This window comes from Manacus candei, unplaced genomic scaffold (genome assembly GCF_025592945.1).
Source record: "Manacus candei isolate 608988 ecotype Guabito, Panama unplaced genomic scaffold, ASM2559294v1 h1tg000082l, whole genome shotgun sequence".
Taxonomy (NCBI): Eukaryota; Metazoa; Chordata; class Aves; order Passeriformes; family Pipridae; genus Manacus; species Manacus candei.
In genome coordinates this window covers 4640279-4666510 of record NW_026138130.1, presented here as the reverse complement: position 1 = coordinate 4666510, position 26232 = coordinate 4640279, and the positions used below count along the sequence as shown (strand labels likewise).

Here is a 26232-nt window from a genome sequence, read left to right as displayed (position 1 = left end):
ATAAATGCAGTGTCAGAGGTACAGTGGGGGAAAGGGCAGTGTGTGCACAGGGCTGTAAGAGCCCAGAGGGTGGGAAGGATCCAGCTGGAGACCCGAGCGCTGGGCCGTCAGCGAGAGCTCGGGGCTCTCTGGGGAAGCAGGGCCAGTGTTCAGCAGGTAAGGGGGAATGGAAGAGCAGGGAGAGTGGGAGAGGTAGAGGGGAAAGGGAGATGTATTAGTGCTCATGAAATGCCTCTGAATCTGCTGCAGCCTTCCCAACAGACTCAGTTTGCTGATGCACCTCCTGCCTAATGTTTCTGGCAGTGCAGTCCCAGTCCAGCCTGGACAGGGCCTGACAGCACATCCCTGGCACACACAGACTGCAGGGTCACTATCTGGACACCTCCACCCCTCCTGAGTGCTCACCTCCACTGGCCCAGCAACTGCTTCCATTTGGACACCAGATCCTTTCCTTTGCTTGCTTTCCTTCCTTCTCTCACTAGCTATGGTCAGGAGAGGAACTTGCAACACTGGAAACAGCAGCAACAGCAAGCAGCAGCTTGAATTTAATCCTGCCATTATTTATAATGTCATGATGTTGACTGTCCATTTCAGGGACTTCTCTCAGTGCTGTTTCAGACAGCCCTGCTCTGAGTCATCCTTCCCAAAGAGACAGACCTCAGCTATTCCCACACTGTCAAGAGACTGAGTCCTACTCCAAACTTAGCTTGCTGTCAAATTTTGTACACGTCATTTCACCTCTTATTTTCCAACCTCTCCATCTGCAAAACTGGAGTAGCAACTCTGGCCTTCTGTGTAAAGTCTTGCTAGTAAATGCCTGGCATGGAAGTTGGGCACTTGTATTACTATCAGAGCAATGTGTGGGTGCCAGGTGTTTTGCCAGGTCTGAAGAATTGCAGAGCAATTCCTGTAAAGACACTGATCTGAAGCACTATCTTTATTACAGTGTTTTGACTGATTCTGGCAGCATCCACCAAGTGTCAAGGGCTGTAGATCAGGTATTGTAACATGTGCACTGATCCTTCAATGGCATGTCACTCAGCAGGAGTGGGAAACAAAGGCTGATTTACTGTTGGAGCATCAGGATCCTGGAACAGAACCGAATTTGAAATGTGCAGGTCAGTCATGTCCTGTTATACCTGCAAATCCATGTGCCAATATAAGCCAGACTTTGGACCTATCATCCAACCTGGTCACATTCTATATAAATGAATCTCAAGGCCAAAAAATAATGGAATCCTTTCTAGGTCAAATGAGTGATCTGGCATGTTGAGAAGTTGTGTTTTTAATGAAATATCTGGAGCTGTGAACTCCATCTTGGGTCCTGAGATTAATGAGCTTCTTTAGCAGAGCACACTAAAAAGTTTCCCGCAGCTCCCTGAGGAAGGTGAAACACTGAAACACTTCCACATGTTCAGTTGAACTTCTGCATCTCTGGGTGAAGTCTGTATTGGGAAATGAAGGGGTCTGTCACTGCATGGAGAGTCCAGCACAGGGGAAGGAAGTGGAGATTCCTTTCACCCAGCAAAAGGAGTTTTCCACAAGCTGTTCACAGCCAGGCTCAAGAGCGCAAAGCATCCTGCAAGGAGAGTTATGTCTGCTCCAGTTGTCATCTGCTTTGTTTCTGGATGTGTAGAAACCTAGGCCTGTGGGAAAAAGAATGACCAGCACTGTAAGTCTCACTCTGGGAGAATATGCCTCTACATCTATCCTATAAAAGCAGCAATTTTCCAATGGCAATAATCCCACCAAGCCTGTCACTCCACCAGAAATGCTTACCTGTGTCAGAATTTATGACTCAGAAACACTTGCCAGGCTGTCTCAGGATATCAGAAGGCTGAGCCCCTGTTTTGTCAAAGACTGGCTTCAGCTGTGGCCCTTCCCTGGCTGAGTTCATCCAGCTCATCAGGGTGCAGGGACATATTCCACAAAGGACACAGACCTACACCTGAAGCAAGAATCTGAAGGTAAAAAAAGACTTACTTGCCACAGAAGTCCTTGTGAATGGCACGGAGGGTGAGTGGTAAGTTTGGGTGTGCCTGTAGCCAGTGCTCCACCATATCTGGGTGTCTGGGATCAACTTCCAGAAACACACTCCTGAAAAGACATGTTCAAGTGTAGAAAGCAGAGAGATGCACATGTTTAGCTTGTTAAATTGATAAAACTTAAGGTCTTTCCTTCTGAATGACTCCTACCAGTGGGAAATGAAAAGGTCAGCAAACACACTGCAATCCAGTAATCCTAAAATAGATCATAGCTGTCTATTTTACATGCAGATCCCAACTCCCTCCTTCAGGGGAGAAAGTGTTGAACCTGGGGGGGAATTCTCATGGTACTTAAAGCCCTTGTGTCAAGATGTAAGGAGCCCTTTTGAATGTCATGCAGAGATACCACCAGCAATGTCTCTTCCTGAAGCCCCCAGAGATGTAAGGCCAGAATGCAGTTTTATGCTGCAAATGCACAGACACTGAGCACTGGCCTGGCAGCAGGAAGCTCCTCTGTGTGGAGGCAGCAGAGCCATGAAGTACAAGGCAGCACACACATCCTCCCACAGTAAAAGTCTCCATAAATCAGTCATGAAAACACCACCAGCATTCAGGCCTACCCAAAACTCATCAGCCAGCCTCAGTCAGGGCACCAGGACTAGGCCTGGGCACTGCAGGGCTACTTCCATTTCTGGCAGGCTTTACAACCCCAGCCCACTTCCCATCTCCCCTCCTGGGATGGGGCAGAACCACCCCAGCTCAGAGGCATGTGGAGGATGGAGCTGGTTATGGCCTGGGAGAGCACAGCAAGAAACAACTTCAACAGGCAAAGGACAGAGGCCAAACCTCATCCTATGCTGTCCTGAGAACTCCTAAAACATCCCACACTGAATACTCCCTACAAATTCACCAAGCTGGGTGTGGATCTCATTTCTGACCCTAAAAAACTTCCACTCCTCAATGGGGGCTCCACCTTATACAATGAGCAAAAAGGGAAGGAAAAGAAATAATCCTAACAAACAACCCCATGGGACCAGTCTCTGTTGCTGGGAAGTTCTGAGGAGCATCTTCTGCTCCTGTGGTCATGCAAAGCATGAGGAATGAATTCTGCATGGAGTATGCCTCTCAATTTTCCCATTCTTCTTCTCAGAACAGCAGATTTTCAATGACCTCTCTTATGCTGGCCAAATGTCAGGAATATACAGCAGGATGTGTGAATGCCCTGGCACATGAACAGTGCATTCAAACTTTTGGTTATCAGCATGATGATCTTCAAAATGGATCCCACATGACAGAGGGCAGGAACAATCAGTCTTGAATACTAATCAGGGAGAAATTTAACATCTAAGAAACTATCCCTGGCTGATCTTCTTTCTCCTGGGACATTCAGCATTGTATACTGGCACAATAAACAAGTTTCCCCTAATTAAAGGGTGGGAGGGAATAGAGATCTACATCCATCCTCCCAGAGTTCTACAATGCTTCTCCTTCCATCAGTTATTCACCTTAAAAAGTTCCCCCGCTTTTTGCACTCTCTTCCATGTTCTTTTTGTTCCTGCTTTGACCTTTAGAGGTTCCCACTTCAGTAATGACCATGAAACAGCACCACCAGTCAAGGAAGGCCTGTATGCCTTTATTAACCCATTTCAAGCTAATTTTGCTCATACACATGACATTTTCTAAAGTGCTATTATGAAATGGGGCAATGGGGGGATAGTTCTGCAACTATTTTCCCTCTGTTTTGTTTTCATACAGGAAGGTACAGAAGTTACAGAACTGAGTGGATAAAGGACACAGAATTCAGAGAGAGAGCAGTGCTTACCCAGAATCCTTCAGAAGAGAAGGAGCCAAAGCCAGAATTGTTTTGATGACTCTCATCCCATCATCTCCCCCATCCAAAGCATCAAGGTCCTCATAGCTGGAGTGTGGGAAAAAGATGACATTTAACAGCAATTCATGTGGCCCTTGAGAATGGATCACCCCAGGCTCCATGGAGAAAGGAGCACCAAACACAGCTGAGCTCCAGTGCTCCTAGAGCAGGGGACAGCACCCAGGGCTTTCCTGTAAAATACAGGGAGTGGAGGGCAGCTACCACTGGGCTGAGAAATTCTACTTTTAGCACCAGCAGAAAACATCCCCTGGAGTCTGGCTGAAGATCAGGAGCCAGCTGCAGCCAGGGCTCACACTTCCAGTAGTGGGTCTGTTCTCTCTGTGTGAGCTGCACAGGGAGAGAAGGGGTTGCACAGCCAGGGCTTGGTGCTTGCTCTCAACCAAGCCAACAACCACATGAGCTGCCTGCTAACCCAGCAGAGCCAGCTGGGGTGGAGAAAGCTCAGCTCTCAGAGCTCTGCTGTGCATCTCATACAGAGGTGGGGGCAGGACCTTGTCCTGACACGCAGACAATCGAGTTTGGGGAAGAACCAGCACACGCAAAGTGGTTCCACATCCCAAAAGAGCTTATTCTTTTTTTTTTTCCTGCTTAAGACATGTATTGGGATGAGAATGGGTAGCAGCATTTCCACCCATCACAAAAAGCTGCTCAGATTACTCTTTCTTTCATAAACTCACACCAATTATTTAAAAAAAAGTCTAACAGGAAAAAGTCTCTGAAACAATTTTGGATTGAGAACTTGTTGGTTTCAAAGTGTATGTGTTTTCCATTTTAATGAGTATTTAAAATACTTTGATACTGCTTCAGGCCTGTAAGCAGTATCAAAGTAACACTGAATTATTGTATACCATATAAACACACCCACACTTTGCACATGTATACTACATTTGCATGTTTTGTGTGCAGTTGTGTGTAGTACAAGGAAGCAGACAGAAAACCTTGCTCCAAGGAACAAGAGAGGAAAAAATCTATTTGTCTGATTACCAGAGGATTTCTGCATCCAAGGAAGCCATGTCCTCATGGAAAACATATGGGGGGTTACTGACTATGACATCTATGGGGCCCCAGAGCAGCAGCTGCTTGGCAGAACCTAGAAAAGAAGAATCACAACCAGCTCTGAACTGTGGCATCTTCCCTATAAGCTCAGCATCAACATCCTACCCAGGGAACAGCCAAGCATCAACCTCACTGCTTAAGCCTCAGCAAATGTCAGTTTTAACTGGTTTCAGCCAAGTCTGGGTAAGACATGTATCCTTCCCTGGTTCAACTCACCTAATTTCAGATGGATAAGGCTGGGCATTTAATCTAAGCTAAATATATGGGCTCCCTCTAACATCAGTGGAGAGACAGGCATGTACAAGTTTATCTAAAGCATCCATGTCAGCATGGAATGAATTACAACATGTACATATTTGCCTCTTCTCAGTAACAGCAAAGGGCACCTGTACTACCAGCTCAGACACAACCTTTGGACACCTAAACCCAGGAACAATTCACCTTCTGGTGTAGACAGGGACTTCTCTCAGCTGATCATATGGCCTGGAAATCTCTGAAGGGAAAAGCTTCACTGGCTCACTTCTTACTGACTTTTTTCTCTATTAACTTCAACACCCTCCTGCCACCTGCATCCCAGAGGGGTCCCTTGGGTGTATGTCACACCTGCCTCCCCATCAAACAAAAAAGGGAGAAAGACAAAGGGGATTGTAACAGTGAAAAGAGTTACTTTGTGAAACATCTTGGTGGATGATGTGAATCCTCTCCTGGAGCTGCAGCCTGTAAAATTCCAGATGCAAGAACAGAAAGCTTAGGAGGCATGTTTGTGTGGATTCATGAACAGTACATTCTACAAACAGATCAGTAAATATTGCACCTCTTATCTGATACACTTACATCCCACCCCACTGACTGCAGCTGGATTCCCCAGTTTAGGACCTGCTCTTTGCTCGAGGAACAAAATTCAAAGCAAAGAGCACACTCTGCACCCATGGTGATTCCAGAGTGTGGCTCCTCTATATTCTCCTTGCCAGGGGAAAATAGTTGAGACAGTGATCCCCTTAAATCTTAGGAATCCTGAGCAAAGCTCCCTTGATGCTCCTGGGACAGAAAAGAGAGGCCAGTCTGAAAGTAGCCTTGGGCTTGGTGGCAGCCTGATACTACAACAGAGGTCAGAGAAACAGGGAGAGTGACACAGCAAGGATGGAAAAGTTCCTCAGCCACCTGATCCACCCATCAAAATACCTCTCTCTTCTCCCCAGTTTTGCCTCTGGCCCTTGTGAGGACATTTGAACAATGTCAGAGGAAGTACTCTGCCAAGGCAGAAAGACCAGGCTGGTCAGGATCTACTGTAGGAGCAAGACTCCAAGCCTTCCACAGAAGATGCCATTCCCAGAGCAGCAACAGCTGCCCTGTGAGCACACACAGGCATCAGGAAAGGGAGGGATTCCTGCACTGGGTGCCATGGGCACAGGACTGATACAGTGAGAGTAGGACTCACCTAAGCATCTGGAGAACACAGCTGGGATAAGGGAGCTCTGAAAAGCAGGCAGGATCCAAGCTGGGTTCAGTCAAGCAGTTACACAGCTTATCCTGCTGGCTCCTCTCCCAAGAGCTACAGGGCACCATGCCATGGACAAGGTTTTAAGGATGCAATGAAAATATCCATGGAGAAATACGAGGTCCTCTGACAGGGTATTTACACTCCCTCATGCACTCTCAGGCCAACAAGCAATGCTAATAAGCAAGACAATTTTTCCCAGATGACAGACCAATAATCCACCAAGGAGGCAAAGATCTGGCCAGCTTTTACTATATCTATGAAAAATTGCAACAGAACTTGGTTCAACACTGACACTTCAGAAGGAAACCTCTGCTCTCCATTCTGTGTAACTGGGCTAGGAGGCAAAGGGTGACAGTGTGGTGACAAGCCTGGGAAGGGCCTGTTCCTACACATCTCTTCAGGCTCACTGTGAGCTAGGGCTGGGTTGCAAGTGAAGAAATACAGCTCAGTGCAGCCAGAACCAGAAGTATCCTGTCTCTGTAGCCCCAATGCTGGCAGCAGCTTGGGAAAAAAGTGTATGTGGGCCCTGTGGACAGAAATTCCAGTTAATGAGCACCTCCTGAAACTCATGGACTCCATGAGAAACAGCAATAGGAATTCTTTGTGACATGGCTCTAATTAATGCCAAGGGCCCAGCATTTCCTGAGGGCATGGATGCAGTCTGGAGCTCTGTACCCTTCACAGTGTCTACAGAGACTGGGATCCAGGACTCAGAAGCATTCTGGGATTCCAGCTCTGGAGCTCCCTGTGGTAGTGACAGTCCAGAACAGCCTGACAGAAGAACCAACTGAGGAAGTGAAGCCACTAGGAAGGACAAGGTCAACCTGACAGACATCTGTCCTGATTTCAGGCACGAGGCTTTGATTCAGCAGCTCTGAACATCCAGGTGTCCAAACAGCTTAGGGCCCAGCAGCACCATTCCCACTAAACCAACTCTGCAAGGAGGATCCTGAGGGAGGCCACACTCAGAGCACAGCAGAGGAAAAGTGCTACTGGAGTGTGCAAGCTTATTTCTAGAGGAGCAAGGACAGACACAAGCACAGCAATAATGACCTAGGGAGCCACTTGTCCTTCACTCCCAAGTGACATAAAGGTTCCTCCTGCTGCCCTGAGCTTCCTGAGTTCACAGAAAGGGATAAGAGGAGTTACCAAGAAACACTTTGAAAACCCTTTACAACAAACAGTGTGTAAGTACTATTGCTTTACTGAGGCTGCTGTCTTTACAAAATGTGTTCACAAGTCAAAGAAAAAATACTCTGGTAAACATAAGCATTTTTTTCTGAGTTATTACACACTTTAGGAGCTCTACCCAACATTCTCTGGTTTCCAGTGGTGATAAAAATGAACTGCATGTACAAATACTGAGGAATCTTGGTCTTTCTCAAACAACAATTTACAAAAAATGAGTAATACGTGGTCTTGTACCTGTGTGCATTCTCCCTGGTGAGATCCACAGCAGCCTCCTCTTTATCCATGGCTATGACCTGGCTCTGGGACAGAAAAAAGAGCCAACAAACCCCACGTGTTACAACATCAAAGTTCCCAAGCTCTGCCAAACATGCAAGATCAAAACTGACAACTGACTGCTCATCTTGGCTCCTGAAAGGAACAGCTCATGAAGAATGTATCTGGGGCACTGCTGGGATCGTGAGTCACGTCCAGTGAGGCACTAACGTGACCAAAGGCACTCTGCACCACAGCCAGGAGCCACCAAAACAGACAGCAACAGTCACACTGAGTCACAGCATCTGACGTGCTCACAGCTCCTGGTAGCGTGAGACACAACACTGCCTAGTCTGGGGCAGACACAGGCTGAAGGAAGATCACGTTGAAGGTTTCTCCTCTCTAATGCAGACAGAATCCCTCCCAGCATTAACACAAGCACTTGGACAGAGGTTCTGGAATTTTCCATCTGTTATGCAGACACCTTTTACCTAGTTGCTCCACTGCAGGCCTTACACCACATTCACTGCCTGCATTGACTGCACGTACTTGACTGTGTGTCAAGTATCTGAGAGTTCTCCAGCAAAATGTTAAGAGGCAGGGCTACACAGCCAGGAGATTTGTTTGACCTTCCATTCCACCTTGGGAAAACCACAGGCAAAGGCCTAACTTGGTTTTGCTTTGCTTAATGCTTTTTAAGCACAGATATTGGCAAGAATTTACACAGAGAACACATGCTTGAAGAAACTTGAAGAAACACCCTCATTTGCAGACCATGGTGTGATTTGCCATCATTCCTAAGGGGATGAATTTCACAGCCCCAGGCTACAAACCACACACATGAAGCTGACCCTAAAGGTGAAGGACGCAGCTGAGTCCATAAATGAGAAGTTGCTGCTGTTTTCTCAGTACCCTAGTGCCAAATTCTGCCTCAAACGCTGCAGAGATTACACAGTGTAAACTCCACTTAGCTGTCAGTGTGGGTACCACTAATTCTAATCAGTCAAGGCTCCTTATTTCTCTGGGCACAGTTGTTTGTGCTGGGAAAGGACTGTTATCAGTCACAGGGACAGACTGATACAGCTCTTTAACTTAACAAGCAAGGAAAAGAGCATGAAGCTCTTCTCCTAGCTCAGGAAATCAGACCAATTATGCTCTGAAGTCATGAAATTCAAGTATTAACCTTCTCAGGTCATTGGGAGGAGGAAACACCCCTCCCATTACAGGCATCAACCTCTAATTTTTACACAGCAAGGTTTACACTTCTACAGGAGGAGGGGTTGGCCACAGCAATTCTTGTTCATGAGAAGGAACTGGCTGGTCTGCACTTCTGAGGAAAGGGGAATACTTTCCCCTTAAGCACACGCAGTGAGATCTTGGATTCACTTCTCGTTTTCCTTACCAAGAGTATCTCAGTAAACATGTCACAGGCCACAAGAATCAGGGGCAAGAAGGGCTTTGGTGACCCAGACCTCAGTCCCCTTCCTGCTCTTTTCACTTTGTTCAGAAGCTGTGAGTTGTTACCAGGGAACAAAAGGCTTGTAAAAGGTGGTTTGGCAGTGGTGGCAGTGACATATGCTTGTCATATTGATCCCAAGTACTGACACTGCTATGGTAAGCCCTTCCCTGGATTCATTCAGTCTCCAGTCTCCTAGAGACAAGATCTTTTGGTTCACAGCAAGGTGATTTTTAGAGATGACTGCCCCATAAATTCAACTAATGAGTGTGTGCCCATGTCTCATCCCTCCTGTCCTCAGCCCAGGTTATCAGCTTAAACCAACACCCACCAGTGCTCCAGGCCAAGTGAGCTGTGACAGCTGAAGAATGAGCACATTCACTTCTTTCATTCTGATTATGTCTCTGCTGCTCCTGCAGACAGCTGGGGAGAGCAATTCCCAAACAACCCTCCTCTCCTTAGTGTGAACTTACAGAGCCTGATTGCCACAGACCTGAGCTGCCCAGATCCCACCAGAGACACCTCAGTGAAGATGAGCAGAGTGGGGTTGTCCTCTAGCCCAGGCACTGAGGAAAGCTCACCTGTGGCAGTTTGCACAGCAGACTCAGAGCAATTGCTCCAGAGCCACAGCCCACCTCCAGGATCACAGGATGAGGAACAGGAACTGGGAAGCAGGGCCCTGAATTCGCACATTTCTGAGATTCTTCCTCCACAACTAAAGAGACGAGATCCTAACAAAAACAAACAAATGATATTACTGAGGGAGCTGTTTTGATTCACACCTTTGTGATCTGAGGACTGCAGTTTAAATTTCTCAACTGTGTACCCAGAGAAATGTATTTTTGTTGCTAATTTTAAAAACACAGATGGTAGCAATGGAACTGACATGCCAGAAGTCACTTCAGCTCCATCTGCCCCACAGGGTGCTTTGATTAGCAACCAAATCCTCAGGATATAATTTCCCACAGATCCTCTGAAATCTTCTTGCACTGTGGGGAAAAGCAATAACCAAACAGCTGGAGCACATTATCTTCTGCAACACCATTTTATTTACTTCAGAATTTCAGCTTTCAGAATTTGCAAGCATCAAAATTTAAGATTTCTACACTGTCTCAGTAGGGTGTGTGATCTGGAGGAGCTGCTAACAGCATCTAAACTAATAATCCAACCTGCAGATGAAAAGCAAAGGCAATGGGTTACTAAGTGATCCACATGAGCAGCTCCCTGCATGGATTTCAGATTGTGGACTCCTACTACATTTTATTGGTATAAAGTCACATGGAATAGATTTTCATCCATGCTCCTGTATCTGCATGCAGCTCTCTCATTGCTCCCTCCTCCCTCCCATCACTCTCTTCTTTTTTAAATCCCTTCACAATGTCATGTAAAATCCAATACAGCAGGAAGGGTCTCCAAGATTTCCACATTTGTGAAAATAAGTGAGACACTGACACAAGTGGGGAGGGAGGATGCAAACAGGTACAAAAATGAAGTGTTCAGGTAGATGAGCTTTGATGACCCATCCCCAGAGCAGAGCTCCCAGGGCATGGGCTGTTTGGTCAGACAGCATTTTCTGAGCTTCCCCACAAGACATGAACTGCTTTAAACATACTGAAGTACTGGGACCCTGCATACAGACACCTCCCAGTGCTGAGAGAACAGAAGTGAAGCTTGCACTGCTTCACAGTCAGGGATGGAGATGGATTTTCAACTCAGCTGTGTTAGGCCTTGCTGCTTTTCCAGCAGCCTGGCTCTGCCAACAACAGCCTTTTGGGAGCCACTGGTGCCTTGTCTTTCTTTAGGCTCCTTTTCACAGCCACAGCCATGTGGGGCCTTCAGGGGCTTTCCAGCAACAAGAACTTTGACTGTTTTCATTGTTTTCTCCCACATCTCCATTTGCTGAGCAGGAAAGAGTCAGTCTGCAAAGGTGAGTTTGGTGACTGACACCTAAGTAGCCCCAGCCAGGGATGAGGAGTCACAGCACAATGCCCTGCCCTGGTCACTGTGTCATTATTGGCATTGCTCTCATACAGGATTTTGCTCACAGCCTCCAAAATCACATTTTGCTCACTGCTGCTCTGGCATTTCTTTCCTAGACAGCAATGGATGAAAACATTCTCACAGGCCTTCAACCTGTGGGAAACCATTAGAGGACTATCAGACAACAAAAGGGAAAAATAAAACATCTTATCTACCCACTTTTGTGTAAAAATGGCTTTGGCCATTCAGCCAACAGCTCCAGATGAATCAGTCTGAGAACACTCTGGCAGTGGAGACAGCCAGAGATTGGAACCACAGCTGGTTTGGCAAAGCAGGTGCTGATGATTCCAAGAGGCACCCAAAAAGTTCTGCTTGGCCATTAAATCACTCTTTGAAATAGCAGCCATTTCTGCACACTTACAAATATTTCCAGGAAACCTCCACAGTAACTCAGAACCATCTGTTCCTGGAGTAGCACAAGTTACTGATTACAAATGTCCAAATGTCACTTCCACACACCAGAACTATTCTCAGCATTTATTAACTTCCTTAAAGTTTGTCATTAGCAATTTCAAGCTCGGTGGTTTTTAATGGAATGTCTACTTTACACATTCCACAGTGAAAATATTTCACGGTGCTTGCCAAAGCTCCTAATTAAATATGGCCCATTTCAGCTTTTACCACATGTGCAAATGAAATGAGATGTTGGTATTCCTTAGGCTTTGTATCCTGCTTCCCAAGCCCCCTTGGTCTCGTTGTCTTGGTTATTTCATATGCTCCTTACTGAGGCAAAGGCTGGTTCTCTCATAATAAGCATGTTTATCATAATAGTACCAAATTAAAAGATATTAAAAATAATGTGACAACCTAAAGAAATGACATCTTTTTCCCAGACATAAGTATCTCACTGCAATAAAAAGTTGAATAATTATGAAAATAATTATTTGACTTGATTGATGAGCAAAGATGAAGGTTTTTTAACTGGCAAAGAACCAGGAAAATCCAGCAACCATGACACAGAGCGTGTCCAGTCATCCCACTGCCACTGCCACTAGATTTCCTTCTCAGAAAACAGGAATGATTAAATTATCCTAAATTGTTTTGAAACCATTTTCTTCAGGTTCTTCTCAGTATTTTTCATCTCCTAGCAAATGATTCAGTGAAAATCTGTGCTTTTCCAAGCACACCACCATCTCCAAAATATCACCACTGCAAATTGATAAATTACAGCACTTTGCAGAACCCCTTTCAAATCTCATCTTGGGAGATGATGTATTTCTGGCCAAGCATTACAGTGTTCATAGAGACTACAAAACACCCTGCAGGTCAGACATTCCCGACCTCTGCACAAGAATCCGACTGGAACAACACCAGGGAAGAGCAACAAAGGGGTTGATGGTACAAAAAAAGAGATGGCAGTCCCAGATAGAAAAGCTGGGACAACAGCAGCTGGCCAAAGGCTGGGCAGGACACCCCACACCTTCTCAGCTGAACAGATTCAGAGCACAGCCATCTCATATATAAAAGCCATTTTAACTGTCAGTTTGATCACCAGCTTTAAAGGCTGGAGATGAAATGACAAAAATTCCACGGGGATAGAAGAGAAACCACTTTGGCAGCCTTGGTGAGTAACCCTGGGAATGTGTGAGGTAAATTCAGTGGGAGCTGGCACTCTAAACTGAAATGGCAGGCTGTTCAGTAGCCTGTTCAATCCTCACACCATTTACAGGGTTCAATACACAGTCAATACATCCTGGAGAGAAATGTCCCTCACCACAGAAAAATGCTAATTTTGGAGAAAACAAAGACTTGACAATGAGTGTCTCTAAAACCTGGAGAACAAGTCAGCTTGTTCAGATGCCCTATCTACAATATCTAAAGAAATGGTGCTTGGCTGCTCCTGAATTGGCTTTTTTTTGTTGTTGTTGTTTTTACTGTTGTAGATAAAAAAAAATGTAAACACAATTTAAAAAAAATCAAAGTGATGTATTAAGGAGCAAGTAAAATCATAAATTAAGAAAGTATCTTAGAAATGTGACCCCATTCCACATTTGCCCACAGCATTCCAACCACTGGGTAGGATGAATGCTCAATTGTGGAGCCATTAGAATTCAAATTATTGCTTACAGTATGAGTCATTATTGTCAGTAACAACACAGTCCACACTAAAAATTCTGCTGAGCAGTGTTACAGGTACTGACAGTACTACTTTTAACCTGGAGCCTGGTGTACACACACATGGGTGTAAGTCCCAGCCAGCTCTGAAACCTGTGCACCCATGAGGGTGGCAAGTGAGGTGCAAGGCAAAGTATCTGGAAGGGTTTTTAGATTGCACTGGGTTGAAGGTGACACAGGCATCAAGTGATGGGTTTTCAGGGACCTACACTCTGTTGCTTAGCACAAAAGAGTGCTACAGACCCTCTGTGTCTTTGCCAGAAGAGAATTTAAAAATCTACAGGAGAAAATGCCGGACATCCATGGGAGGGAGAAGGATATTCAGTCCTGACTAGCAAAGGAAGAGCTTGGAAAGACTAGAAGAGATCAATTAGTGTATTTAGTCTAGAAAACTGAAGACAGAGAGGATCTCATTAATGAATAAAAATAGCAGGTGCCAAGAGGATGGTGCCAGACTCTTCAGTGGTGCCCAATGACAGAAGGAGGAGCAATGGCCATAAACTAAAACACAGCAAGTTTCACCTCAACATGAGGAAGAACTTCATTCTGTTGCACTTGGCAGAGCCCTGGAACAGGGAGGGTGTGGAGTGTCCCTCTCTGTAGACATCCAAACCAACCTGGACACCTTCCTGTGCCACCTGTTCCAGGTGGCCCTGCCTTGGCAAGGGGGCTGGACTGGGTGATCTCCAGAGGTCCCTTCCAGCCCTAACTATTCTGGGATTCTGTGATTGCCTGGGGTTCCACGTACAGGGGACACAAATATTTGCTTCCGATGCTACTTAATTTCCAGCACTCAAGAGGCTCTCAAGCTTTTGTCTCTCAGCCAAGCCGCTCTCACCTCACGATTCCAGGAAGTCTTGCTTCACTGCCAGATTCACCCTGAGTTCACACTGTCATTTATTTGGGTTTTCTCTCCCCCCCATCCTCTCTGTTGAGCGGAACAAACGCAAACCCTTGTGCACACCTCCGGCTTCCCCCGAGCCTCTGCCTCACCCTCCCGCCCCCAGCTGCGGTTCCCCGAGGCCCCCCACACCACTGGTGTTCTCACAGGTTCTCGGTATCACCTCTCCCCTGGGGCCAGGTCTCCACTTCACTGTATTTCTTGGAACCACAGCTGCACAGAGCAAGTGTGAGGCCAGGGGCTGCCAGCACCCAAACCACAAGCCCCACAGCTGCAGGCCCAGCCAGCAGCCAGCACAGGCTCAGGCTGTGTCCAGCCCCGGCAGAGATTCCTGTGCTCCAGAGTGCAGCCGTGTGCAGGGCTGGAGAGAGGGAATCCTGAGCTCCACCCAGCAACAGGGAACAGCCCAGCAGATGCTCCAGCTAAAGCACAAGGCTGAGAGAAACGAGAGGAGGGGAGGCACGGGAAAGGCAAGGCTGGATGGCACAGACTCACACTATGTGCCCTGTAAGCACCTTTTTTTGTGCCCCACGTGCTCTGCGGAAAGCAGGGAAAACAAGGTTTCAGGGGTATGAGCCAGGGTGACAGGGAGCTCTCAATTCCCAGGTTGGCAAACAGGACAAGGAAAGCAAAAGACCCAGGAAAACCACCTTCTCTCTCACACTTCCTGGGATTGTTTTTCTTATTTGTGTGCTTTCCAGAAACTTCTGTTCTCAGAATCCAGGACTTTCCATAGAGCCTGATCTGATATTAACCAAATCACCCCTCCCCTCCTGTTTGTCCACTTGGCTGCAAATCAGCACATGACAAAACAGCAGGAAGCCAAGCTGGAAACCTAACTCCATGGCAATGGCCCTAGGAGATCCCTGCCATGTGCCACACTTCCAAAACCAAGCCACCAAGGCAGCCCAGTGCTCCATGGGAAGGCAGGGGCCTTGTCCTGGGCTCTTCTGCCTGGCACCGGAGTAAGGAAGAAAAAACGTTGCACCAAGCCCAGGAAACTCCTCCCATAAAAGTACAGTAAGCAAAGCATCAGAATAACTGCAGAGAGAGCTGCTGATTTTAGAGTAAAAGGTGGCTTTATCAGGCATTAGCAATGACAGACAAACAGGTCAAAGCATGCCTGATACTGAGGAAGGGCTTTGGCTTCTCTGTAACACATGTGTCAGCGCACATGCCAAGTGCTGCTTCATCTGTTGGAGCAGAGGCTGTGACAGCACCAGACTTGATTTTACCAATCAACAGCAACCTTAGCAACCCATCTGTGCCCGTGCCCAAGAGAAATTCCCACAGCTGCCAGGCCCAAATTTAGCCACAGCCGAGGGGCAAGGGTGGCTCCAAGTCACGGCACTGTGGCCGTCCCTCAAGCCTCCAGCACAGAGCTCTGTCTATCCAGACATCTCTATCTAGCAAGGTATCTTCTTTCTCTGCAGATACTGCTACTGACCCCTGCCAGACACAGCATCTGGAGGGATGCACTGCTCTAGCTCACTAATCCCTAGCTCTGAAATTCCAGTTACTTGGATATCTGAAAAAAGCTCATGTGGGAATCTCCTTGAGTCCCATCTGTTCCAGCCTTTCTATGGTTTGTTTTTCTCCATTCTAGTCCTACATCCTGCTTTAACTGCTAATGACCTACAGGACCCTGCTGAAATGCACAGAAACAGAGACCCTCTTTCAATCAGAACAGGGAGATTAAAAAGCTAAAGGCATCAGAGTTCTTGTAGGGCCAAAAAAATACAGGCATTAACGACACAGAGATCTGTGGGAACATATTAGGTAAGTCTGTATATGTTAACCTGGGGAACAGGTTTGTACATGACTTAAAAGGAGAGCTGTTGCTTTCCTCGCCTTCAGCACAGATATTAGCTTTAAATTTACATTTTTTACATTTTGAAAATCACCAACTTAGAAGTAATCCTCTGCAATAGCAGAGCCTTTATTTCTTGGATAGGAAGCCAGAAGAAACTACCACTATAATTCATCAAGGCCAGTTAGCCAGGAATAACCCTGTTTCTTCCATCATTTCCTTTTGAACAAGAAGAAATCTGTCTGAGGAAAACATTCTGTCCTGATTTTCAAGTGGCCAGCAACAGACTCCTGTTAAACTGTTTCAACATTTAATTACACTCTCTGGTAAAGATGTGCACCTTTTCTTCTGGCCTGCATTTCTAGTGCTTATCATACACTTGTCTGTGAACCAGAGAGATTTCAGTTATCGAATTCCTGCTCCCTGTGCCAGCTAATTAACCCTTAAGCTTGTCTTTGATGAGCTAAGCAGTCTGTAACAACAAGGCAGAATTTTTCCAGCTATTAATCCACATACTGGTTTTTCTCCAAACCCAGTTTTCCACTTCTCTCCCAACCAGTCAGTAACATAACTGGACATAACAGTTCTGCAGCTATTCCACCACTGCAGCACTAATTCTTTAATCCTGCTACTTGTACATGGCAATCCCCTGGCCCACACACAAGGATCACGTGAGCCCTCTGGGTAGCCCTGAAAGAGGGTGCTCATGGTGTCAGCCAACATCCATAAGATACTGGAGATCCCAAATATTCCTCCAAGCACTTCTGGCAGCAGAAATGCCTCGGCCACGAGGCACAGTTTGCACTATTTGTCTCTGTATATATGACCCTATTAAACACTTGTGCCCAGCTCAAAGGGCAATTCCAATTGCTCTGCAGCAACAACAGGCTCCCTTCATAATTCCCATTCCCCAGCCTCTGTGCCACAGCCCACTTGCAGAAAATATTGTTCTTCTCCAACACAGTGATAAAACACTGCATATCATATGGGCAAAATGTGATCTGTGTGAGGCCACACAGCAATGCTCCATCTTTAGCACGTTTGTTTACAGCTCTATTTTGACAGATAGCAGTTAACATTTGATTTATTAAATAATGCTCTACTGCATTTATGTGCAACATACCTTATACAAGTCTCCACATATTTCAAGAAAGGACCTTAAGCTATGTCAAGACAGGGCACCATGACCCTTTTCATTTCTGAAACTGGGAAGTCAGTGATGCAGAAAGGAGAAGCAGCCTTCCTTTGAAGGGACAACTGGTCAGAGGCAATACCAGGAAGAAAAAGCCAATCTCCTGAGTCCTGACCAATGCCTGTATCCACTAGACAGTGTGACCTTCAGACCTTTCCAAAAAGTAACCATCTGTGGTGATGAAATTAAGGAAATGAAAGGACATTTCAGCATCAAAGGCTTCCTTTCAGCACTGATTAAACCAGAAAATGTGTCACTGCTTTGACATAAAGCACTGGCAAAAGGCCCCACCTTGCAATCTGTGTATTTGCATATGCAGGTCAGGAAGGGAAAATCCTCCCTTCTCTGTGTGCTGGACCTTCTTGAAAGGTTAATGATTATGTTTAGCTAGAAGCAAAGTTAACCTTTGTGAAAGGCTTCTCTGAGCAAATCTTTGACTCAAGTGCCTTCACAGAACACCCCACACAATGACTGCCATTCCAAGGGCAGATGCAAGTAAACAGCAATGACTTCAGGGCTTTGAGCACATTTTCATGGGAAAGAAACAACCTATTTTGGGAAACAAGCAAAAAGCTTCAAAATCATAGGTGGAAAAAATTGATTAGACAGCAACATAACTAAAAATTACACATGCTGTAGACACTTAAGTGAATGACTGAAGTGTTATGCAGTAAAAAGTAAAGGTTTTCCTTCATGGTTAAATGAGCAGGCAGCACCAGAAGCAAAGAACACACTTTTCCCACTTACAACACAAAATTACAAAGATTCGCTGCCAGATGATGTCAGGGAGGTCAGACACAGATGGACTCCAAAGAGGATTAAACAAATCAATGGAGGACAGATCCATTAGTGATTATGAAGCAGGATGGCCCCAAATCCAGCTTTGGCTAAGACCAGTCCTTAACTGCTGACTGTCAGAAGAAAAGGGGACCCTTCCACACCCATCTTTTCCCTTGTGATTTTGCCCCCACCATCTGCTACAAGCCCAGATGAGCCCCAGTACACTGAACTAGACCCACCAATATAGTCTGACACACTGAGTCTTCTTCTTTCTCTCACAGGAGATTGTAGCCACCATCTTTTTTGCATCACTCCTAAATGTTCAGCATGCCACAGATCTGTAGTTTCTTTCCCTAAGATGTCTCCCAGGCCTAACACACATCCTCACCCTGAAGTGCCTCCCATGTCACAGCCACCACAACAAAAGCCAAGACAGGAAAAATTATGCAGGGTGTGAGTTTGTGCTGAGATCACAACAGGTGAAGGAGGTGACTCCAGGAGACTCCTAGGTGGCCTGAGCTTTTGCTTTTGCTGCTGGGAGATCTCCAGAGCTGCTTGGGAGGACTGTCACAGTCCCACAGTCCCAGCAGCTTTCCTCCAGGAAAAGCAAAAGCTCAGTGTCTGAGAACCTGCCTGTACCAACACAATAGTTGCAAGCGATGAAAGGTGGCCATTTTTCCTTCCACTGAGCAAATAAGCCTTTTTAGAAACACCAGAAATCCTGGGATAAGTGATAGGAAACAGAACCCTCAGGAACCCCGCGAGCCCAAGCCTGGAGCGCCCTCTGGGGGTAAGAGACGGGAGGGCCACGTACCCCGAACTGCTTCAGACAAGTCCTGGACCAAACCAAACCTTCCCTTAAGGAATCCGTGGTGAGGCCTATAACTGCCTGGAGAAGAAAGGAATTATGTATCCGTGGTTGGCTGGATTCTCCTTCTCTCTGTCCTCATTTTAAGAGGCCTTGCTTTGGGAAAAGGTCTTTCTTCTCCATTAATACAGTGACCAAGGAGCGTTGAGACAGGTATGCCTGGACATTACAAGAATAATTCATAAAAAACATAATATGAAACTGAGCACACCCCTAAAGGTTGGACCAAACATCCCCAGTGCAGGAGCCTGGTGCCAGTGCCACAGGAGCAAAGCTGGGAGGATGCAGAGCTCCACAGGCCCTCACAAACCCACTCAGCCCTTGCAGCAGCGAGGCCAAAGCTTTGCTCACAGCAGGCCAGAGCTTAAACAGGACCTGCTACTTGCCTAATTTTGTTCCCTGTTTCCCATGGAACAGAAGAATGAAGCCACATGTGCTGAAAAATATTGCCAGAGGGAGTGAACAGGAGAGGGCTCAGCTCCCAGAGAGAACTGAACAGTCTGCACAGGGGCAAATTTCACAGGGCAATACTGAGCAGGCAAGGGAGCTTCTCTCTCTGCATGTGTCCCTGTCCCCAGGCCCAAAACAATGCTCGTGGTTTGTGTCCTGCTGTGTTTAACTTCATGCCATTACCACAGCGCTGGGAACAAGAGTCACAACCCTTCTGTTGTAGCCAGACAACAAAATGTGTCATAAACTCAGCTCCCCTTCTTCTCAGACTTCAATCAACATACAGGAGCACTTGATGAAGCTACATAAATAAAATTAGGAAGCAAATTTTGCAGCTGCTTGTGCACCAAAAAGTCAATTTAGGGAGTCACATTTGCTCAGCCAAGGACATGGCTCATGTGTTCAGTCACAGATGAGCAATACGAACCTGGGATAACAACACTGATAATGAACTGCTTCCTAGAGAACAAGGATTGTTTACAGACAGTATTTGGTGAAAAGTTTCAGCACTATTGGATTTGAGAACACTGCAGACAAATCCTACACAAAAAGAAAGCAACAGGTGCAACGAACTTTCAGCATTTCTGAAGGGAGGTATTTCTGTTGCAGTTTTGAAGTCCAGTAAAGGCTGAAAAAATTACTCTGATGAAACAAAACATAGGCAAACCCCAATCCACCACACAAAGCTCCCAGTCTGAGATGACCAACCTTTCCTTCCAGCAGAAGGAAAGGATCTGGACACCAAGGTGCTTTGTGCAACAGGTTATGCACAGGACATGGTTCCTGGAAGCAGCACATGTCTGAAGCCACGCCCTGCCAGGTGCTGCTAAACAGCTGGATCTTGCCCCCAAGGCTCTTCAAGTCACAGTAACCTCCCCAGAACATCACAAGGAAACTCTGAGTTGCCCTCAGAGCTCCGTTCCTGAGCTATTTATCATAAACTTCTGGTCTTCCGTACTAAATGTGCTAAAAACGTTCCTTCAGAGTAAGTAAAGTGACACATTAAATCAAGTTTTCCCAGGGATGAGGCTTGGGTTAAGCTGTTTATGGTACATCTTTGCACCAGGGTATGTTAAGTGGTTTCAAACACAGTGTGTTGCACAGCACTGCACTCCAGTTTGGGCAAGAGGAGGTGATTTTACCAAAACCAGGCATGTGGGCTCAATTAACAGCCACCCCGCCTTCCACTCCACACAATAGGCCTTTGTTTGGGGCCTGGCACTGCATGGGGAGAATCAGAGCACAGCCCCAGAGGAAGCCTTGCCAGCAGATACTTTGTCTTGCAAGAACTGAAGTTCCCTCTGGTTTTAATGATCCAAGAACTAATGGGGTGTCAGAGGTTGGAAATACTCTCTTCAGTCAACCAGAGCAGAAATGCTGTTGACAATAACAAAGCCAACCATCACTGGCTCCAACTGGCAAAACTATTCCAGAGCTCCAGAGAGCTCTGTCTCCGAACTTAAGCACCACAGAGTGATCAACCCAGACAGAGCAGAGAGCTCCCAAGTTCCCTGGACACAAGTGCCATCACTACGATTTAGGGCCCAGCAGGCTCTCCAGGAGATGCTGCTGATGCCCCACACCAAATCAAGGCTCTGGTTCTGAATATTCTTCTACAGGCTGAGATGAGAGGATGTCTTATGACTGACAGTCATGTTTAATTCCAGACCAGCTCAGAACTTACCTTTCACTTTCCTGTGTTTGTCCAGAAACCACCATGGAGCCATCAGACAGGTGGTAGGTGCCATTTCCTACCAGCCTGCACTGTTTCAGTCTGCACATGGACAAACAAGCTCTCTGGAATCCATTACTGTTTTCCAGTACCAGCTTCCTGTTACTGCAGGGGTTTGCTGGCAGCCTCTGGACAATGTTTATATTCTTATCCTTGTACTAAGCCACTGGGATATCAGTATAGATTTTGAACTTCTATGACTCCTTCCTATAGCAGAAGGAAAGCAAAGCCAAGTCCTTCCATCAGTGGTGATGGATCTCAGTGTAACTAAGTGAAACATCAGCTTGCAACATCTCTTCCTCTGAGCCAGGCAGCAAAGGTCACCAGCATCAGTTCCAGATCACCAGATTAGAATCCCCTCCTTGTTTTAAAGAAGTGGAATGACCTGACCTCATCACTACAACCTCAGGACACACAGGGAGCCTCCACAGCAGTGCTGTGATTGTGCTGTGCCACGGAACTCACACACCCAAGCCCCCACAGCCCCCACAGCCATACCTCTGTTTCAGGCCGTGGAATGAATACTGGGGGTCTCATCTTCAGGGTCAGGTCCTGGAAGTCCCACTCACCAAGCACATACTGCACTGGCATCCTGTGGCAGGCAAGAGCAAGTGTGAACACCTGGACACACACCTCTCTGCTGAGCTCACACCTCACTGCTGAGCTCACACCTCACCTCACTGCTGGGCACACACCTCAGTGCTGGGCACACAGCCCTTCTGAGGGGGAGCAGCTGCACCCCCCAGGCTCAGCTCTGTGAGCAATGTGCACGTGCACTCTGGGGGAGCTGCGTTCCCGCAGCTGAGTTTGTTATCAGGCACCCGACCCAGGGAACTACAGGTCAGTCAGCCTTACACAGTGGGGAAAGTGATGGAACAAAGCAGCCCTAGAGACTGCTTCCGAACATAGTAAGTACAGGAAGGGAACTGGGAGCAGTCAGCATGGATTTAGTAAGGGGATATCATTCCTGACTGACCAGTTTGGTGCACAAGGAGAGCAATCAATAAATACTGTGTATCTCGACTTTCCCAAGGGCTTTGATACTGTATCCCATAACTCCCTCATATACCAGCTGAAGCACAGACTAGACAAAGGAGGTGGACTGAAAACGGACTGAACTGTGCGGCCCAGAGGGCTGAGCTCAGCAGAGCAAGGCTCAGGTGAAGGCTGATCACTAGTGGAGTACCCCGGGGTCAACAGGGGGGCCAACACTGCATAGCACCTTCGTTAGTGACCTGAATGCAAGGACAGAGAGCACCCTTGGCACGTCTGCAGGTGACAGAAAATTGGGAGGAGTGGTTAACAGACCAGATGGGTGTGCTGCTTTCCAGAGGGACCTCTGGAGAAATGGGTTGACAGGAATCTCAAAAAATTCAGCAGGGTAATATGAAGCCCTACAAACAGGGAAGGAATAACCCCATGCACCAGTACAGGCTGGGGGCTGACCAGCTGGACAGCACCCTTGCAGGAAGGGCCCTGGGGATCAGGTGGAAAAGTTTTGCCTACCACTTTAATCACCACTAGAGACCAACACAGCACTGTTACTTGACATCTGAGCTGATGCTGTCTGCTACCATTCTTCTGGCTGATTTAAGGCTGAAGGAAAACCCTCTGAAGGAACAACTATAAGAGGATGCTCTTACCTTTCTAGTCGCCTGTTGCTCAGCTGCTGGATTTGCTCCTGCTGCATTGCTGTAAGTGGAGTGTGCAGGCTTTTAGAATTCAGGCTCTGAAACTGAAGACAAAGTCACTTTAAAACCTGCCCCCTTGTCCCACTGGGGTGTCCTCTGCCACCCTGCCAAGGGCATCCTCCAGGGAGGTCCAGGGCATTGACAATCACATGTACCTGGGACTGCTGGAAAACCCAGGTGATGAACAGGACCTATCAGCATGTTTAGAAACAAACCCATACAACTGTTCTGCTACTTTTTGGGGCTCACAAGAATAAGTAAAATTAAGAATCACTTCATCAGGCAAAATCGGGGTAAATGTATATGTCATGGGTTAAATTTCAGTCCCTGCAAAGGACAGCATTTAAGAGGCCCCAAGTGCTGTGCTGGCAATAATAAACTATGGCTCGCCCTCTCTGCCATTTAAGGAAAGATAAGTTGTTCTATTCCCTACAAGTGAGATAAAACCGAAGGTAAGGGATTCAATCAAAATGACAAAGTGAGAGGCAAGCACAGACCTTATTCTTTTCTTATTACTTAACTGTTTTTGCTCCCAGAACAAATGCCACAATGTATTGACTGGATTCTCGTGCTTCGGGGACCCCATTTCTCTCAAACACCTTCTGCCAGTGGTTGACCGTATCAGTGGCAGTCAGGAGCCCAGGTCCTGCACTGCAGCTCTGCCTCAGACACAACTGGTTTAGACTGAGGACACCAGCTTTGCTTGGACTCCATCGCCCTGGCACGTGCTGAGGTGAGAGGCTCAACAACCTCCTGAGCAGTGGATGGCTGAGGCACCTCATTGTTGTGCAGTTTCTGGTTTCCACACGTGTTCCTTGTTGCCACCTGCTGATCCAGTCAGTGCTGAGGCTCCCAGGACACCTGTGCCAACACCAGCCACTGTGGCTGAGCACCAGCTGACCACAGTCAGTGGGTTCTCCTCGGGGACGTGACAATGGCACTGTTTTGCAGCTCTTCTGGTCTAGAAAACAAGGCAAGAGAACAGGCTGAATTCACCAAATCACAGGTTCCCCTCTGACAGAACACAGACTGCTTGCCCTAACCTCTGCCCACAGGTATAAAACCAACTACTCACAGCCTAAGATTGCACCAAAAAAAGACTCAGGTGACAGCCAACCAGCTCTGTCACTGCAATCCACTTCTCCACAGGTCAGAGGCAAGTCCTTGCCCACGCCAGGGCAGAAACAAGCTCCCTACAGAGGCACAGCACTCCTGCCTGTTCTTGCTCCCAAAAAGCCACTGACATACCAACCTGCAGCTCCAGCCCTTGGCTCTCCACCCCACAGATCACGCTGGCTCCCTGCAGGAAGAGCTTCAGTCTCTCCCCAGTTTTTTCTTTTACTCCTCTCTCTGCTCATAAACCCCAAGTCCTAGGTTAGCAGGGGTGCTCACAGGAGACCTGGACTCAGTGGGTCAAGGGTCTTCCACACTGTCACCGTCCCCAGAGGGCAAACAGGGGGTCACAGGGCCAGAGCTGAGCTGCTAAGGGCAGAGAAAGGAAAAAAACTCACAGTGTAACAGAGGGAAGAGAAACACTTGGAAGATGGAAAGGCCAGAAAGGGTAAACCCTGCCAGAGGGAAGTCAGTCTCCTAAAGGAGAGAAGAAGCAGAGCCAGACAGAGAGGGAATAAAAACAAACAAGATGACTGCAGGAGACAAAGGAAATGAAATTTTACAAAACAGCTGCTGCATATCACACTTGGAACAGTGGGAAACAAACAGAACAACAACCACATTTTCCTGCTGTGATCCATCTGAAATGAGGGCCCCCCCCTCCCTTCTGACTCACAGCCCCTGGAGCAACTGTGGGTTTCCCTGAGAGCCCATTTCCATTCCTCTGTTGATGGCTGCTTTTCAACACTGTCTGGGAGAGGCCACAACCTCCTCTACTCCAGTTGAGAAAGGCACCACACAGCTAAATCCCTCTCCTGAGCAGCTGGCAGCACCCAGGGCGGCTCCCTGCCCCACAGGAGTGCTGCTGCAGGGACAGCTGGGGATGCCAGCTCTGCTCGAGCCTGGCAGACGCTGGCACCACAGCCGTGCTCCATGGGGCGCCTGCCCTGCTCCTGCTGCACAGCAAAACCGTGGGACAGTTAGGCCTCCACTGCTCTCCTCTGTAATATCAAACAGAGCCCAGAAGGAAAACCCTGCAGCAAAGATCTCCAGACTGGCTCACCTGCTACCTCCTGGCAAAGGGGTGGGTGCTGTAAGAGCTCAAGAATCCCCTCCTTACCCTCTGCATTACTCTCAGCAGAGACACAAACAGTCCCTATGAAACCTGCCTTTATGTTAAGCATAAGCAGTCTCTCAGATACAGGGTTTACCCAGGCAGCTTCCCGCTCCAAGGCCCCGTTTAGGGGATACTGCCACAAGGGGAGCACTAAAGGAATAAAACATTAACAAGCATTAGTGTTGTTAGGGAGGCAGAGAAGACCTTAATTGACCGTAGCTGGAACAATGCTGGCATTACTGGTATTATTAATCACAGAATCCTTAGGGTTGGAAGGGAATTCTGGAGAATGTGGAGTCCAACCCCACTGCCAAGGCAGGGTCACCTGGAGCACGTAACCCAGAAGACATTTAGGAGGGTTTGGAATGTCTTCACTACCTCCCTGGGCAGCCCATTCCGACATCCAGTCACTCTCTCTGTGTAGCACTTCTTACTGTCCCACCTAAACCTCCCCTGGCGCAGATTAAGACCGAGCCCTCTTGTCCCATTGCTGGTTACCTGGGAGCAGAGCCCGATCCCCACCTGGCTACACCCTTCTGTCAGGGAGATGTAGAGAGTGGTAAGGCCATCCCTGAGCCTCCTCTTCTCCAGGCTGAACACCCCCAGCTCCTCACAGGACCTGCGCTCCACAGAGCCCGCCGGACCGGCACGCGGCCGCTCCTCCCGGCCTTCCCTGCACACCAAGGCCGGGTGGGGGGTGTCCCTTGGCCTGAGGGGCGGCGGGGCCCGGGGGCTGCTCTGAGGCGAGCGCGCGCACAGCGACGCCTCACCTCACGGCCACCGCCACCGGCGAGGCCCGGGGGCGCAGCCAGCTCCCTCCGGGAACTCGGCCGGGGCGCGAGCAGGGCCGTGGGCAGCCGGGCAGGGCCGTGGACAGCCGGGCAGGGCGGTGGACAGCGGGGCAGGGCCGTGGGCAGCGGGGCAGGGCCGTGGGCAGCGGGGCAGGGCGGTGGACAGCCAGGAGCCGGGCCCGGTGCCGGGGCAGGGCCGTGAGGGAGCGGTCGCGCGCCCCCAGCGCTCCCACCGCCTCGCGAGCGCCCCGCGAGCGCCCCGCCCGCCGCGCGCCTGAGTGACAGCCGGGCGCCGCGCGC

The 26232-nt window shown here is 47.9% G+C and overlaps 2 protein-coding genes across 5 annotated transcripts in view; both read right to left on the bottom strand.

Moving 5' to 3' along the window:
- The window catches only part of MAPKAPK3 (MAPK activated protein kinase 3), a 123112-nt gene extending 122539 nt beyond the window's left edge, over positions 1-573 (bottom strand). The window contains exon 1 of the mRNA XM_051811445.1: positions 406-573. Coding sequence (XP_051667405.1) covers positions 406-558 — 153 coding nt within the window. The 5' untranslated portion in view covers positions 559-573. The remainder of the gene's footprint in view (positions 1-405) is intronic.
- A 349-nt stretch (positions 574-922) lies between these two features.
- HEMK1 (HemK methyltransferase family member 1) lies at positions 923-26178 on the bottom strand. Of its 4 annotated transcripts, none has more exons than XM_051811470.1 (11): positions 25640-26178; positions 23433-23872; positions 22864-22955; positions 21719-21812; positions 9914-10063; positions 7859-7923; positions 5600-5649; positions 4861-4966; positions 3808-3903; positions 1984-2097; positions 923-1646 (listed from the first exon to the last, which is right to left on the bottom strand). In XM_051811470.1, exons 2-11 carry the CDS (start codon positions 23691-23693, stop codon positions 1610-1612), a joined length of 1065 nt encoding a protein of 354 aa, XP_051667430.1. In that variant the 5' UTR covers positions 23694-23872; positions 25640-26178; the 3' UTR covers positions 923-1609. The 4 variants fall into 4 exon arrangements, with proteins under 4 accessions (XP_051667430.1, XP_051667428.1, XP_051667429.1 ...); XM_051811468.1 differs by having other exon boundaries at positions 25664-26178; XM_051811469.1 differs by having other exon boundaries at positions 25912-26178.
- Between the last annotated feature and the right edge of the window lie 54 nt (positions 26179-26232).

What these genes read in the sequence shown, in the direction of transcription:
- HEMK1 (XM_051811470.1), bottom strand. Translation starts at nt 23,693, where the DNA reads ATGAGGTGCCTCAGCCATCCACTGCTCAGGAGGTTGTTGAGCCTCTCA. An exon ending in TTGTTCTGGGAGCAAAAACA is followed by an intron (nt 22,956 to 23,432) that starts GTTAAGTAATAA and finishes CTTTGTCTTCAG; the next exon opens with TTTCAGAGCCTGAATTCTAA. An exon ending in TCTCTTCTGAAGGATTCTGG is followed by an intron (nt 2,098 to 3,807) that starts GTAAGCACTGCT and finishes ATGTCTTTTCAG; the next exon opens with GAGTGTGTTTCTGGAAGTTG.